This window comes from Bombina bombina, chromosome 11 (genome assembly GCF_027579735.1).
Source record: "Bombina bombina isolate aBomBom1 chromosome 11, aBomBom1.pri, whole genome shotgun sequence".
NCBI classification, from domain to species: domain Eukaryota; kingdom Metazoa; phylum Chordata; class Amphibia; order Anura; family Bombinatoridae; genus Bombina; species Bombina bombina.
In genome coordinates, this window is record NC_069509.1 from 28,150,249 (window position 1) to 28,168,822 (window position 18,574).

The following is an 18,574-nucleotide window of genomic DNA, read 5'->3' on the forward strand; positions in this document are numbered from 1 at the left end:
ACCCCTGAATTAATTGATTTCTTAAATGTTAATTAATTCTGCCTGTCTGACCACTCTGCTTGCTTAATCCCTGAATTGCTGGATTGCCTAACTGTTATTGAACTCTGCCTGTCTGACCACTCTGCTTGTTTAACCCCTGAATTGCTGGATTGCCTAACTGTTAATGAACTCTGCCTGTCTGACCACTCTGCATGCTTAACCCCTGAACTGCTGAATTGTCATACTGTTATTGAGCCCTGCCTACCTGGATTTCCTTTGTTGCTGACACCTGCCTGTTCCTGGTCATTCTATTGGTTTACCCCTGAACTGCTATACTGCAGGATTACCTTCTTATTGTCGTGAAGGACTACCCTGCCTACCGTGAGTACTGCTTACCTCTTTTCATAAACTCACTCTGTTCTGGGATATTTCCTATCATTCCACTTGACGCCGAGATAAGAGACTACTGGCCAAGTTTGGTCTGATATCCCACGAGCATTACAGAAGCAAATTTGCTAATAGAAGTAAACTGAACATTTTTGGGTTTAATTTTCCTTTAAGTGTCTTATCATTCGGTGCAGTTTCATTTGCTATATGACATCAATACAGTTAGATATATCTGTATGACTAAAGAATATTAACCTTATTCATGTAAAGGGAAACAAGTGAAGTGGCATAGCTGTTAGTGCAAATAAAAATGTGCTGTATCACAAGTTCTTATAAATATATTGTTGCTTTTAATGTTATTAATTTTATTGTATCATTATGTCACAAGCATAGGTCATCTCTAGTTAAGATCTCCACCTTTGGTGAACGTGATATCGATGATTATCTTCAGCAAGAGTTTACTAGCACCATCCTTTTTAAATGATTCAGTTTAACAGGGTAAGCTGTGAGCTTTAGGTTCATAACATTTCTTTTTTAGATCATTTAATAAAATCTGTGACGAGTCCTATGTCATAAAAATGATTAGAAAAGTCACCATCCATGTAATAAGAATTGGAATACAAAGTGCTGATGTGCTGGAAGCTGAATTCATTAGGCCCATGCTGCCATAACTTATATTTAGGAATGAATTCGGTGTGAAGCTAACATTTTGCACAACTGCTGAGGCTTCAGGAGCATTTCTTACTATCCAGTCTGCATAAGCCGGCAGGCGAGTGTACACTCCAGGGCGGTTCTCAATACCACAACCCTCTCCGAAACTTACCAACCCAGCTAAGTACCAGCGCCCATCCTGGGCACACACCAAAGGTCCACCAGAGTCCCCCTGATATGTAAGATACAATGCGTAATTACTAATGTGTAGAACAATACATGACACTTTAGTATAATCAGTAATAGAAGCTGTATAAGTTAACGCTATTACATCTTTTCAGGGTCACTTGTTCTGGCCTGGGCTAGTGGGTTTATCTTTTTACCTTGATTTATAATTGTATTGTATCTGAGAATCTTAAATGGACATGAAAGTCAAAATTAAAGTCCATGATTCAGAAAAACCATTCAATTAAAAAAAAAAATACATTTCAATTTATGTCCATTTTCAAATTGATTTATTTTACTTGGTAAAAAATTGGAGGACTGGGCAAATAAATGGGATCTTTAAGAAAAAGACGTACATTTAAAAATTAAATTACATTAATCTGGAAATCTCTATAGGGTCAATGAGGGCATTGTCTCTCCAAATGCCAGCAAATGCCTTATTATTATTAATATTATAATTAATAATAATAATAATAATATATGTGGTTCTCAAATGTCCATTTTAGGCTATTAATTACTTAGATAACTTTTTATATTGCTAGTTTTTTTTTAATCTAAATATTATACATTGCTTTAATGCTTCATACATCCATGAAATACCTTATTGACAAGACAACTGTTATTGCTCTCTTCTATCTTTTTGGGCAATTCCTAAACTGGCCAATGCAACAATGTAATTTGTAGATCATAAAATCACCTTTAAAACCTTACAGAACAAATTAATTTAAAAAAGAAAACACCTTCTACAAAACAGCCCTGGCTTATAAATGCAAAATAGAACACAAGAACATAAATAAATAAAAATGGAACAACCTTGTCAGCTTTGAAATTGTGAGACATAATCACAAGACAAGATGCTTGACAGGGGTAATAGCGTTCTGCATGCTGGGCTGAGGTGTAGGAAAATCCCACCCATACCTCTAGAATGCCCATGGCGAGTCCCTGTAGACACCTTAGATCCTACCCAGTGAGGTTATATAACAGAACAGACGTGAATATTTTACAATCACCTTTACATAAACTAATACGTTCTTGTTTAATATGTGAGATATCATGTATTAGCCGCTCACGCAACTATGTATTAGCCGCTCACGCAACTATGTATTAGCCGCTCACACAACTATGTATTAGCCGCTCACACAACTATGTATTAGCCGCTCACACAACTATGTATTAGCCGCTCACACAACTATGTATTAGCCGCTCACACAACTATGTATTAGCCGCTCACACAACTATGTATTAGCCGCTCACGCAACTATGTATTAGCCGCTCACACAACTATGGGTGTCAATGGCAGAAACGCCCACTATCAAAGTGCTTAGGGAAAGTTCAATGAATATGATCTTGTGCTCACGAGCACCCTATGCAACCTTATGAGCATCTATAAACCTAGTTCAAATTTTATTTCAAAGCTATTTTATTAAGTATATTTCTTAAAGGGGCAGTAAACTTAAAATGAAACTTTCATGATTCAGACAGAGCATGCAATTTCAAACAACCGCCGTTTCTCTGCCCGCTCTTCTTATCTCTTATTGTATTTAGCGTATTGATGACGAATCCGGCTTCCTCCAATCGTTGCGTGCCCCCTTTGGTAACTGGGAACTAATTCCTTAAACTTTACTATCATCTTAAAGGACCATTAAATACTTGGGAATTGCATAATCAAATGCAAAATTAAAAGAAAATGCAATAACATAATTTTCTTCTCTAATGTATCATGTGACAGCCATCAGCCAACCACAACATGCGTATATATATATACTGTGAGCTCTTGCACATGCTCACTAGGAGCTGGTGCATATAAAACAATTGTGCACATTATGAAATTGAAATGTTTTTTTCAATTGCTGCTCTATCTGAATCATGACAGTTACATTTTTACTTTAGTGTTCCTTTAATAAAGGTCTATTTTTATTTAGGAATATGGATTTATCACTCATTAAAAATATTAATAATTAAAAATATCTACAAAAAATTATATTATTAATACGCCTAGGGCTAGAGTACGAATGGCGCACTAACAGTTATGCACAAGCAAAAAGGGGTTTATTGGGAATGTTTGTGCGCGTCGTGTTTTTCACTCGTATTGCAAATTGAAAGTAAACGCAATCACTTGAGCTCAACTGAAGTGAATACGTGTCAGAGTTCTGGTTAACTGTTTCGCAAAACAAAATTAAAAATACATTACAAAGTACAGTTGCACTCATAATAACACCATCTAATAAATATACATTACACAGTACAGTTACACATAATAACACTATCTAATAAATATACATTACACAGTACAGTTACACACATAATAACACTATCTAATAAATATACATTACACTGTACAGTTACACTCATAATAACACCATCTAATAAATATACATTACACAGTATAGTTACACACATAATAACACTATCTAATAAATATACATTACACAGTACTGTTACACTCATAATAACACTATCTAATAAATATACATTACACAGTACAGTTACACTCATAATATCACTATCTAATAAATATACATTACATAGTGCAGTTACACACATAATAACACTGTCTAATAAATATACATTACACAGTACAGTTACACTCATAATAACAATATCTAATAAATATACATTACACAGTACCGTTACACTCATAATAACACTATCTAATAAATATGCATTACACAGTACAGTTACACACATAATAACACTGTCTAATAAATATACATTACACAGTACAGTTACACTCATAATAACACTATCTAATAAATATACATTACACAGTACAGTTACACTTATATTAACACTGTCTAATAAATATACATTACACAGTACAGTTACACTTATAATAACACTATCTAATAAATATACATTACACAGTACAGTTACACATAATAACACTATCTAATAAATATACATTACACAGTACAGTTACACTTATATTAACACTGTCTAATAAATATACATTACACAGTACAGTTACACTTATAATAACACTATCTAATAAATATACATTACACAGTATAGTTACACACATAATAACACTATCTAATAAATATACATTACATAGTACAGTTACACACATAATAACAATATCTAATAAATATACATTACACAGTATAGTTACACTTATAATAACACTATCTAATAAATATACATTACACAGTAGAGTTACACTTATATTAACACTGTCTAATAAATATACATTACACAGTAGAGTTACACTTATATTAACACTGTCTAATAAATATACATTACACAGTACAGTTACACTTATATTAACACTGTCTAATAAATATACATTACACAGTACAGTTACACTTATAATAACACTATCTAATAAATATACATTACACAGTAGAGTTACACTTATATTAACACTGTCTAATAAATATACATTACACAGTACAGTTACACTTATATTAACACTGTCTAATAAATATACATTACACAGTAGAGTTACACTTATATTAACACTGTCTAATAAATATACATTACACAGTACAGTTACACTTATAATAACACTATCTAATAAATATACATTACACAGTAGAGTTACACATAATAACACTATCTAATAAATATACATTACACAGTACAGTTACACACATATTAACACTGTCTAATAAATATACATTACACAGTACAGTTACACTTATAATAACACTATCTAATAAATATACATTACACAGTAGAGTTACTCATAATAACACTATCTAATAAATATACATTACACAGTACAATTACACACATAATAACACTGTCTAATAAATATACATTACACAGTACAGTTACACACATATTAACACTGTCTAATAAATATACATTACACAGTACAGTTACACATAATAACACTATCTAATAAATATACATTACACAGTACAGTTACACACATATTAACACTGTCTAATAAATATACATTACACAGTAAAGTTACACTTATAATAACACTATCTAATAAATATACATTACACAGTAGAGTTACTCATAATAATACTATCTAATAAATATACATTACACAGTACAGTTACACACATAATAACACTGTCTAATAAATATACATTACACAGTACAGTTACACACATATTAACACTATCTAATAAATATACCTTACACAGTACAGTTACACACATATTAACACTATCTAATAAATATACCTTACACAGTACAGTTACACTCATAATAACACCATCTAATAAATATACATTACACAGTACAGTTACACACATATTAACACTATCTAATACATTACACAGTACAGTTACACTCATAATAACACTATCTAATAAATATACATTGCAGAGTACAGTTACACACATAATAACACTGTCTAATAAATATACATTACACAGTACAGTTACACACATAATAACACTATCTAATAAATATACCTTACACAGTACAGTTACACACATAATAACACTGTCTAATAAATATACATTACACAGTACAGTTACACACATAATAACACTATCTAATAAATATACATTACACAGTATAGTTACACACATAATAACACTATCTAATAAATATACATTACACAGTACAGTTACACACATAATAACACTATCTAATAAATATCGTGGCCGGACTTTTAGCCGACAGACACTTGGCCGACGGACACTTGGCCGACGGACATTTGGCCGACGGACATTTGGCCGAAACACAAGTGGCTGTCACATAACAGTCCGGCCACGAGATAGATAGATTTGATAGATAGATACATAGATTAGATAGATAGATCAATAGATGCAATAGATACATTTGATAGATACGATAGATAGATAGATTTGATAGATAAATAGATAGATTTGATAGATAGATAGTTTCCCAGACAGAGAATTACAAAACGTGCGGCCTAGGACCCATGGTAAGGTTCCCAGAGGCAGTTGCGGCGCCCGAGGCTCTGATTAGAACAGAGCACTCTGGAACGTATCTGCCCTCGGCCGAAATCGGAACATTCTTTAGCTTTCTGTCTGTCAGCCAAATGTCCGTCTGCCAAATGTCCGTCTGCCAAATGTCCTTCTGCCAAATGTCTTTCTGCATTTTGTCAGAGCACCAATAAATATACATTACACAGTACAGTTATGCACATAATAACACTATCTAATAAATATACATTACACAGTACAGTTATGCACATAATAACACTATCTAATAAATATACATTACACAGTACAGTTATGCACATAATAACACTATCTAATAAATATACATTACACAGTACAGTTACGCTCATAATAACACTATCTAATAAATATACCTTACACAGTACAGTTACACACATAATAACACTATCTAATAAATATACATTACACAGTACAGTTACACACATATTAACACTGTCTAATAAATATACATTACACAGTACAGTTACACTTATAATAACACTATCTAATAAATATACATTACACAGTACAGTTACACACATAATAACACTATCTAATAAATATACATTACACAGTACAGTTACACAAATAATAACACTATCTAATAAATATACAGTACACAGTACAGTTACGCACATAATAACACTATCTAATAAATATACATTACACAGTACAGTTACGCACATAATAACACTATCTAATAAATATACATTACACAGTACAGTTACACACATAATAACACCATCTAATAAATATACATTACACAGTACAGTTACACACATAATAACACTATCTAATAAATATACATTACACAGTACAGTTACACTCATAATACCACTATCTAATAAATATACATTACACAGTACAGTTACACACATAATAACACTATCTAATAAATATACATTACACAGTACAGTTACACTCATAATGACACTATCTAATAAATATACATTACACAGTACAGTTACACTTATAATAACACTATCTAATAAATATACATTACACAGTACAGTTACACTCATAATAACACTATCTAATAAATATACATTACACAGTGCAGTTACACTTATAATAACACTATCTAATAAATATACATTACACAGTACAGTTACACTCATAATAACAATATCTAATAAATATACCTTACACAGTACAGTTAGACTTATAATAACACTGTCTAATAAATATACATTACACAGTACAGTTACGCACATAATAACACTATCTAATAAATATACATTACACAGTACCGTTACACTCATAATAACACTATCTAATAAATATAAATTACACAGTACAGTCGCACTCATAATAACACCATCTAATAAAAATTATTTAAAAACAAAATTGCACTAAAAAGTTATAAGGGCTCATAGATATGAGATCTCAGGTGTTAAAACAAAAAAGTCTGCAAAGTGCTTTAAGATTGATATATATACATATACATGTCTAAAGATTTTTATGTATGGAAATATATATATATATGTTTATATGTGTGAACATATGTATTTATATATGTGTATACAGACATATATACATATATAAACACATAAATATATATGTACACATTTATAGACATATATATAAGTGCATTGGAGCCCTTTGCAGTTAAGTAGATGAAAACATGTAAAAGCATATTTATGCAATATTCATATTTAATAAAGTGTTATAGTGTGTATTTACTGTAAATATTTCACATTCCTATCTTCTGCACATAGCAGAATAAGTTCTGTTTTTTAATTAGATATTCCTATATATATATATATATATATATATATATATATATATATATATATATATATATATATACAATATATATATATATATATATATATCTGTATATATCTATTCCTATATATAATCATGTATAAATATAGGTATAGATATATATTTTACAAATGTACTATCAGATATATATAGAAATCTGTATTTATGAATAAATAGAACATATTCTGCTATGTGAAGAACATTGGAATGTGAAATATTTGTATTTTCATGTCGGGTTAGCGCACTTGAGAAAATGTGATCGGGTTTGCGTGCGAGTAGGTTGGGTTTTTTTAGATTTCTTTTTTTCCATTGAATTCTATGGGGTACCGGTGCATGATATTGTAAGTTCGGCTTTTTACACTCGTCGGGTTAGCGCACAAGCGAAAACAGTTTACTTTTAAAATTGTAGTTCAAGCGCAACCAGACGCGTTAAGCGGAAGCAGTAAATAACACTCCACTTGCAATCTGGTCCTTAATGTCTCAAATCATAGGGCACATATGCAGGGGAGGTGCAGAATACTCTGCTTTACTACATTTAACTGTCACCAGCCGCTATAGGGCTAGTGGAGAACTATTTATCGTACCTGCTCGCGCATTAGCTCCGCTAGAAGTAAGCTTTTTACCCGCATCATGTAGTGCTCGTATTACAAGTTGAAAGTAAAAGGTTTTCGCACAAGCGCTAACCCAACAGTCGCATTATCGTATTCCCCAAAAAACTTCAATGGAGCAGGAAAAGTAGACCTTACTCGTGCGCAAACCAGATCCCATTTTCAAGTGCTCTAACCTGACATGAAAATATTAATATTTCACATTCCATTATTTTTCATCTAGAAGAATACGTTCTATTTATTCTTAAATTGAATGTAAAATTTCATGAATGAGTGCCCGGTTTTTAAAAATACTAATAAAAACAGGGGCACTTTCATTCATTAAACTTTACATTGCAGCGTTTTTTTTTTAAATACCTTTTTGTTTAGCAAACACAGACCGCGATGCCCTCAGCTCCTCTGTACGTACCTCAGATATGACTAAACCGTCTTCCTCCAATCACGGCGTGGCCTCGCGAGATGGATGCTCTGGGGTGCACGCCATTATTGGAGGAAGATGGTTTAGTCATATCTGAGGTACGTACAGAGGAGCTGCGGGCATCGCGGTCTGTGTTTGCTAAACATAAAGGTATTTTTAAAAAAACCGCTGCAATGTAAAGTTTAATGAATGAAAATGCTCCTGTTTTTAATAGTATTTTTAAAAACCGGGCACTCACTCATGAAACTTTACATTCACTTTAAATATATATACAGTATATATAACACACAGAGAAAGTCCAGCACTCACTTACAAGCTCTCAGCTAAGATTTAAAAGCAAAAATGGAAAGGTTAGTTACCGCATCTGGCCAAATGGGACAAGCCCAGGTACCACATAAAGGTCTCTTCCAAAACCTAATGCGCATAAAACAAATATAAAAACTTACATTTCCAGCTAGACGTAATAACTTTTACTTCTGCTCAGTGGATAATATTGTATGTTTTTATATTTCTTTTATGCGCATTAGTTTGATGCCCGCATCTTATACTCATCTCTTATAGATTGTTTGTCATCTGTACTGTATTTGGTTTGCTTCCTTTTCAGAGACATTTTTCATATATTTTTTACACATTTCTTGTATTACTACTTCTTTTATTAAAGGGACAGTCAACACCAGAATTTTTGTTGTTTAAAAAGAAAGATAATTTTTTTACCCATAATTTATTATCCATTCCCCAGCTTTGCATAAACAACACAGTTATAATAATACACTTTTTACCTCTGTAATTACCTTATATCTAAGCCTCTGCAGACTGCCCCCTTATTTCAGTTCTTTTGACAGACTTGCATTTTAGCCAATCAGTGCTCACTCCAGGGTAACTTCACGTGCATGAGCTCAATGTTATCTATATGAAACACATGAACTAATGCCCTCTAGTGGTCAAAATGCATTATGATTAGAGGCAGTCTTCAAGGTCTAAAAAAATTAGCATATGAAGCTCCTAGATTTAGCTTTCCACTAAGAATACCAAGAGAACAAAGAAAAATTGGTGATACAAGTAAATTGGAAAGTTGTTTAAAATTACATTCCCTATTTAAATCATGAAAGTTTTTTTTGGACTTGACTGTCCCTTTAAATAGTGTATTTTGACATATTTATATTTCTAGCTCTGTTTTGATAATCAGCTCTTTTTTAGGAGTACTTCTCCCTATCCCCATTATTCATATTTTGGGACTTTAAAATTTAAAACATTGGGACTGTTTAATAAAAGTTTGTTTATTTCTAGAAATACATAAATTAGAAAAAAAACATATGTTGTGATCTAGGGGCCAAATTATCAAGCTCTGAATGGAGCTGGATGCCCCTGTTTCAGCGCAAGCCTTCTCGCCTCTGAGGCTGTGGTCTGCAATCCGCCCGATCCTATACGATCGGGCTGATTGACACCCCCTGTTAGTGGCCGATTGACCGTGAATCCCAAGCAGTTCTGGTGAACTGCTTGTGCAATGTTAAATGCCGACAGTGTATGATGTCAGCATTCAGCAATGTCTGTCGGACATGATACGCTACATTGGGCATTGATCTGTTGTTAGGCTTTAAGCCAAACTTTTAAATTGCCAATGTTGAAATTAGGATATAGCACTTATTCACATTATTAGAACCATAGCGTTATAATTGCGAATGGTGAATAACCACGTTATATGAATGAATGGTGGAAGTAATGTGTATTGTAATTTATAGAAAATCCTTATAGCAAAGTTCATTAGAAAACTACCATAGTGACCAAATCACACCTATACAATATAGAACGGCTAAGCGCCAAGTGCATGAATGTAAGGTGGACCGCCACACAAATGAAGTTATTGAACTAGCTATATAAACTAAAAGCTAACTGTAGTTTGTTGCACAACAATAGCAAGCTGTGCTAGTAGGATTTAATTAATCGATGCTGTTTTAGTGCAGCTCTTGGGCATTTGAGCATGAATGGAAGACAAATGATTGTACTATAAGATTAAAGGCTAGTTACATAGAATTATAAGTTAATAGCAGCGCATTGGATAATAACAGCGTGAAATACTAATAGTATTTAATTACTCCATACTGTTGGTACAAAGTACCTGGGGATTTGTGTCAAATATCCTCAGCAAAACATAACCCAATAACTTGTGTATAAATCCACACTGTGTGGACTCGCATAACCGCTACGTTTAAATGGCAACATTTGTATCAATGCATGAACATTACATACAGCCCTGAAATAGCAATACGTACATGTTAATACACTGGAGTTCTTACATCCAATACTATTGGGGCATACCATTTAGTTATGCAATTCAATTTATTACCTTATTTTTATTTAGAACATAGTTAAATTCACCGTTAAAATTTAAGGTAATAATAAGTTCATGATATCAACTGTATGTCTAGAAATTAATGACTTACAAGTATCAACAATAACAAGCATCAGGTATCAATAATAATATACCTATATCACCTAACTTGAAATAAGTACTATATGGTATAAATGCCCTTAAGAATATAAAGAAGTGAGAGTGGACTCTATAACAGAGTGTGACCAAAGTCAATAACGGCCACTATTTCACACCCTCAATTTGAATTATAAATCCTGCTCTATTAACTAAAGGAGAAATTCAATGACCATAAAACTGGATCATTAGAATTAAGGACATTATCAGCCTTTGAAATACAGCTATCATTCTATTGATAGCACCAATGTTATGAACTAAATGTGCATGCCCAAGAAGCACATACATTTATATCTATAGGTACTATATTACAGAATAAACTTATTTTAAGAATATTCCTGTGACCACGAATAATAGAAGTACCCTAGTGAGGAAAAAGCATATATAATTGTATTTACAAGCATTATATTATATACTTAAGCAGCTTTAATAAGGAAATATCCCCGGGACCAGGAATACTTTAATCTAGAGATATTTAATCTAGAGATAAGGTCCAGAGATATTTCTCAGCGCATACAACTTCGTTTAGCTCCTATACCCTGCATACAGTATCCTCTTCAACATTTTGCGTTTTTATTTATATATGTTTGTGTTTGTCTTGTGGAAGTCTTTTTAAAGTAATCCTAATAAAGGTTATATTTTAACTTTACGGCATAGACCGTCCCCCTTTGGAACTATATGTTCTAAATTCATAGCCACACTTTCTCAGATGTGAGTGCTAATACGTGTACACGTTTCAATCTCAGTATTGAATCAACCTTCTTTTTTTATGATACGCTACATTGTATCATGTCGGACAGACATTGATAAATCGGCCCCCTAGTGTTGAATGATATAGAACAAATGTATAATAATACAAAATGCAAGAATGTGGGTAATAACATAAATACTATTTCTAAAAAGGGCTCCAATGCACACATATATATATATATATATATATATATATATATATATATATATATATATATATATATATATATATACACAGTATCTCACAAAAGTGAGTACACCCCTCACATTTTTGTAAATATTTTATTATATCTTTTCATGTGACAACACTGAAGAAATGACACTTTGCTACAATGTAAAGTAGTGAGTGTACAGCCTGTATAACAGTGTAAATTTGCTGTCCCCTCAAAATAACTCAACACACAGCCATAAATGTCTAAACCGTTGGGAACAAAAGTGAGTACACCCCTAAGTGGAAATTTTCCCTCCCCGGTGTCATGTGACTCATTAGTGTTACAAGGTCTCAGGTGTGAATGGGGAGCAGGTGTGTTAAATTTGGTGTTATCGCTCTCACACTCTGTCATACTGGTCACTGGAAGTTCAACATGGCACCTCATGGCAAAGAACTCTCTGATGATTTGAACAAAAAGAATTGTTGCTCTACATAAAGATGGCCTAGGCTATAAGAAGATTCCCAAGACCCTGAAACTGAGCTGCAGCACAGTGGGCAAGACTATACAGCGGTTTCACAGGTCAGGTTCCACTCAGAACAGGCCTCGCCATGGTCGACCAAAGATGTTGAGTGCACGTGCTCAGCGTCAGATCCAGAGGTTGTCTTTGGGAAATAGACGTATGAGTGCTGCCAGCATTGCTGCAGATGTTGAAGGGGTGGGGGGTCAGCCTGTCAGTGCTCAGACCATACGCTGCACACTGCATCAAATCGGTCTGCATGGCTGTCATCCCAGAAGGAAGCCTCTTCTAAAGATGATGCACAAGAAAGCCCGCAAACAGTTTGCTGAAGACAAGTAGACTAAGGACATGGATTACTGGAACCATGTCCTGTGGTCCGATATTGGAAAAATTGGCCATAATCGCTATACTTGATGAAAACAGAGTCACGTGATCTACACACTGCAGTAGTCGTAACAGGTTGTCCTCCTGGATGCGGATGGAGCCGCTGAGAGGAACCGCAAAAACGAACTGCAGTACAAGCACCTCCACAAGTGGTCTATCTGATGTTAAAGGTACTTTACCTTTGGCGGTCCTTGTTGTGACAAATCGGGACTTTGTTGTCCGTGTGCTATTAAGCGCTTGCCCCCTCCCTATTGGTGGTTGTTTGGCAATATATGTATTGCTCAGAATATATATATTTAATTGTGTCTAGAGACTATATCAGCCTGGGTTTCTACTATTGATACTGGCTTCTATTATTGATTCTGGCTAATATTTATTTTAACCTCTTTTATTATTGATAAAGGGAAACGTCCCATTTTATATCATTTTTATATATTATTACTATATGCATTGCATTCTTGTATGTATTATGTGTGAGTCTTACTAATATATGTTACGTTGTCTATGTTCATTTAGATTAAATTTTATCCGTGTTTTCAACGCTCCTCTTTTTTCTTTTACTGTGGTCCGATAAGACCAAGATAAGCTTATTTGGTTCAGATGGTGTCAAACATATGTGGTGGCAACCAGGGGAGGAGTACAAAGACAAGGGTGTCTTGCCTACAGTCAAGCATGGTGGTGGGAGTGTCATGGTCTGGACCTGCATGAGTGCTGCGGCCTTGCGGGCACTGGGGAGCTACAGTTCATTGAGGGAACCATGAATGCCAACATGTACTGTGACATACTTAAGCAGAGCATCCTCCATTCAGAGACTGGGTGGCAAAGCAGTATTCCAACATGATAAAGACCCCAAACACACCTCCATGTCGACCATTGCCTTGCTAAAGAAGCTGAGGGTAAAGGTGATGGACTGGCCAAGCATGTCTCCAGACCTAAACCCTATTGAGCATCTGTGGGGCATCCTAAAACAGAAGGTGGGGGAGCACAAGGTCTCTGACATCCACCAGCTCCATGATGTTGTGATGGAGGAGTGCAAGAGGACTCCAGTGGCAACCTGTGAAGCTCTGGTGAACTCCATGCCCAAGAGGGCAGTGCTGGAAAATAATGGTGACCACACAAAATATTGACACTTTGGGCCCAATTTGGACATTTACACTTAGGGGTATACTCACTTTTGTTGCCAACGGTGTAGACATTAAAGGGACAGTTTACCCAAAAAGCGTTCAATTTTTAAACACAATAGCAGGAATAGTTGAGTATAGTGGTGCTGAACATTCTGTTTTAATGATGCTCTGTATTTAGAAATATTTTTTTGAAATGTCTGTATACAATGCACTTTGCCTAAACCCCTTAGAAAATGTTCTGGCCGCACGGCCAGTCTGCTGTTACTCCCCCTCAGTGCATTGTGCATGTGCTCTCCTCAACTAAAGCTTTTGCAACAAGCTGCCTGATGAGCTGTGCCTGACATTGTATAGCTGTTTACTTGCTCAGATGCCGTGGCTGCCCTGCATTGCCTGCTAAACATTCCTATGTGTAATAAAAGTCAGAGCTTTGACTGCAGACATCAGCTCTGTAAGATTTATGAGACTGAGAACGGCAAGACAACCAGAGAGATCACTTCAGCTAAACTTCTTACAGCGTGTAGTAGTGAGCATATCAGGAGGACTACGTACTTGCAACAAAACATTCTCACTGCAGAAATACATACGCTGTCTGCACAAATACAGAGGTAAGAATTTCAGGTCAAATGATGTCTGTGTTGTTACAAGTACGTAGTCTTCCTGATATGCTCACTACACGCTGTGAGAAGTTTAGCTGAAGTGCTCTCTCTGCTTGTCTTGCCATTCTTCAGCCTGTCCCAGTCTCATCAATCTTACAGAGCCAATGGCCTCTAGTTATTAAGCAGTCAACTTACCTGCATTCGACGGCCCCAATACGCTCACCTAAGTTCGCCTAACATCGCTGCCGCGGACTTGAATACGTTCTCCAAAATTATCAAAAAAGCTGTCAAAAAGCCGCGCACCAAGTACGGTGCGATGAGCAGCGGACTGTTGTTAACTAACAGTCAATCGATCTCGCTGCTATTCGGCTTTTTTACAGCTTTATTGCTACCCTGTCAATATACACCCACACTATACTATACTGTTTTACCCCCTATACCGCTGCTCCAGGAGCCCCCCGTAACTACATTAAGTTATTAACCACTAAACCGCCGCTCCCGGAGCCCCCCGCAACTAAATAAATTTATTAACCCCTAAACCGCCACTCCCGGAGCCCCCCGCAACTAAATAAAGTTATTAACCCCTAAACCGCCGCTCCTGGAGCCCACCGTCACCTACATTATACATATTAACCCCTGATCTGCCACCCCCTATACCACTGCCACCTACATAAAGTTATTAACCCCTATCCTTCCACTCCCGGACCCTGCTGCAACTAAACAAAGTATTTAACCCCTAAACCGCCGCTCCCGGAGCCCACCGCCACCTACATTATATTTATTAACCCCTAATCTACCCCCACCTACACCGCCGCCACTATATTAAATTTATTAACCCCTAAATCTAAGTCTAAGTCTAACCCTAACACCCCCTAACTTAAATATAATTTAAATAAATCTAAATAAATATTCCTATAATTAACTAAATTATTCCTATTTAAAACTAAATACTTACCTATAAAATAAACCATAAGATAGCTACAATATAACTAATAGTTACATTGTATCTTATTTTTATTTTACAGGCAAGTTTGTATTTATTTTAACTAGGTACAATCGTTATTAAATAGTTATTAACTATTTAATAACTACCTAGCTAAAATAAAGACAAATTTACCTGCAAAATAAAACCTAACCTAAGTTACACTAACACCTAACACTACACTACAATTAAATTAATTAAATAAATTAACTACAATTAAATAAAATTAACTAAAGTACAAAAAAAACAAACACTAAATTACAGAAAATAAAAAAATAATTACAAGAATTTTAAACTAATTACACCTAATCTAATCCCCCTAATAAAATAAAAAAAGCCCCCCCCAAATAAAAAAAAAGCCCTACCCTATACTAAATTTCAAATAGCCCTTGAAAGGGCCTTTTGCAGGGTATTGCCACAAAGTAAATAGCTCTTTTACCTGTAAAAAAAATTACAATACCCCCAACATTAAAACCCACCACCTACACACCCAACCCTACTTTAAAACCCACCCAAACCCAACACTAACCCCTTGAAGATCACCCTACCTTGAGGTGTCTTCACCCAACTGGGCCTAATTCCTCAACAAAGCCGGGCAAAGTGGTCCTCCAGACGGGCAGAAGTCTTCCTCCAATCCGGGCAAAAGAGGTCCTCCAGATGGGCAGAAGTCTTCATCCAGATGGCATCTTCTATCTTCATCCATCCGACGAGGAGCGGCTCCATCTTGAAGACATCCGACGCGGAGCATCCATCCTGGCCGACGACTACCCGACGAATGACCGTTCCTTTAAATGACGTCATCCAAGATGACGTCCCTTGGATTCCGATTGGCTGATAGAATTCTATCAGCCAATCGGAATTAAGGTAGGAAAAATCCTATTGACAGGTAAAAGAGCTGATTACTTTGGGGCAATGCCCCGCAAAAGGCCCTTTTAAGGGCTATTTGTAATTTAGTGTAGGGTAGGGCTTTTTATTATTTTGGGGGGCTTTTTATTTTATTAGGGGGACTAGATTAGGTGTAATTAGTTTAAAATTCTTGTAATTATTTTATTATTTTCTGTAATTTAGTGTTTGTTTTTTTGTACTTTAGTTAATTTTATTTAATTGTATTTAATTGTAGTTAATTGTAGTTAATTTATTTAATTAATTAATTTAATTGTAGTGTAGTGTTAGGTGTAATTGTAACTTAGGTTAGCTTTTATTTTACAGGTATATTTTTCTTTATTTTAGCTGGGTAGTTATTAAATAGTTAATAACTATTTAATAACTATTCTACCTAGCTAAAATAAATACAAACTTGCCTGTAAAATAAAAATAAACCCTAAACTAGCTAAAATGTAACTATTAGTTATATTGTAGCTAACTTAGGGTTTATTTTATAGGTATTTAGTTTTAAATAGGAATAATTTAGTTAATTGTAGTAATTTTATTTAGATTTATTTAAATTATATTTAAGTTAGGGGGGTGTTAGGGTTAGGGTTAGACTTTAGTTGTATTTAGTTGCGGTGGGGTCCGGGAGCGGCGGTTTAGGGGTTAATAAGTATAATGTAGGTGGCGGCGGTGTAGGGGTTAAACACTTTATTTAGTTGCGGCGGTGTAGGGGGTGGCAGATTAGGGGTGTTTAGACTCGGGGTACATGTTAGGGTGGTAGGTGTAGACATGACCATAGGAATCAATGGGATATCGGGCATCAGTGAACATAAGCTTTCGCTGCTGTCAGACTCCCATTGATTCCTATGGCATCCGCCGCCTCCAGGGCGGCGGATTGAAAACCAGGTACGCTGGGCAGGAAAAGTGCAGAGCGTACCTGCTAGTTATTTGATAACTAGCAAAAGTAGTCAGATTGTGCCGAACTTGCGGCGGATCGTATGTTACGTCACTATATTCTACTTTTGTCGGTCTATAGCCTTTGACAACTAAGACGAGTTAGGCTTGCCACAAATACGCTGCAGAATTCCAGCATATTTGCGGTTGACGGCTTGATAAATAGAGGCCAATGTCTGCAGTCAAAGCTCTGACTTTTATTACACACAGGACATTTTAAAAATGATGTATTTTTACTGTTAGGATTAGAGAGGATTTGTTGTGCAGGCAAATTTCTAATGCTCATTTGACATAGGAATTTGCATATAGCCAGTGGGACTCAAAGCGCTTTTTCAGCGCACGCTCTCGGAATTAACCAAATCGGCAGTTGTTATTATTATATATGTCTGCTAATACATATATACACATATAAAGACATAAATACATATATACACATATAAATACATAAATACATATATACACATATAAAGACATAAATACATATATACACATATAAACACATAAATACATATATACACATATAAAGACATAAATACATATATACACATATAAAGACATAAATACATATATACACATATAAATACATAAATACATATATACACATATAAATACATAAATACATATATACACATATAAAGACATAAATGCATATGCACACTTATATATATAGAGATGATTTTTTTGTATCTATATGTTAAAGCCCTTTGCAGCCTTTTTATTCTAACACCTTAGATCTCATATCTTTGAGCCCTTATAACATTGTATTGCATTTTTTTATTATTATTTTTATTCGATAGCGTTATTATGAGTGTAACTGTACTTTTAAATATGTTTGATGTGTCAATTTTTTA

At 34.6% G+C, this 18,574-nt stretch overlaps 1 protein-coding gene across 2 annotated transcripts in view; it reads right to left on the reverse strand.

The window, feature by feature from the left end:
- Nucleotides 1-693: 693 nt before the first annotated feature.
- LOC128642140 (prostasin-like) overlaps nucleotides 694-18,574 on the reverse strand; it is a 64,875-nt gene continuing 46,994 nt past the window's right edge. For both annotated transcript variants that reach the window (XM_053694817.1, XM_053694818.1), the window contains exon 10: nucleotides 694-1,249. In XM_053694817.1, the coding sequence (XP_053550792.1) occupies nucleotides 932-1,249 (318 nt within the window). In that variant the 3' untranslated portion in view covers nucleotides 694-931. The remainder of the gene's footprint in view (nucleotides 1,250-18,574) is intronic.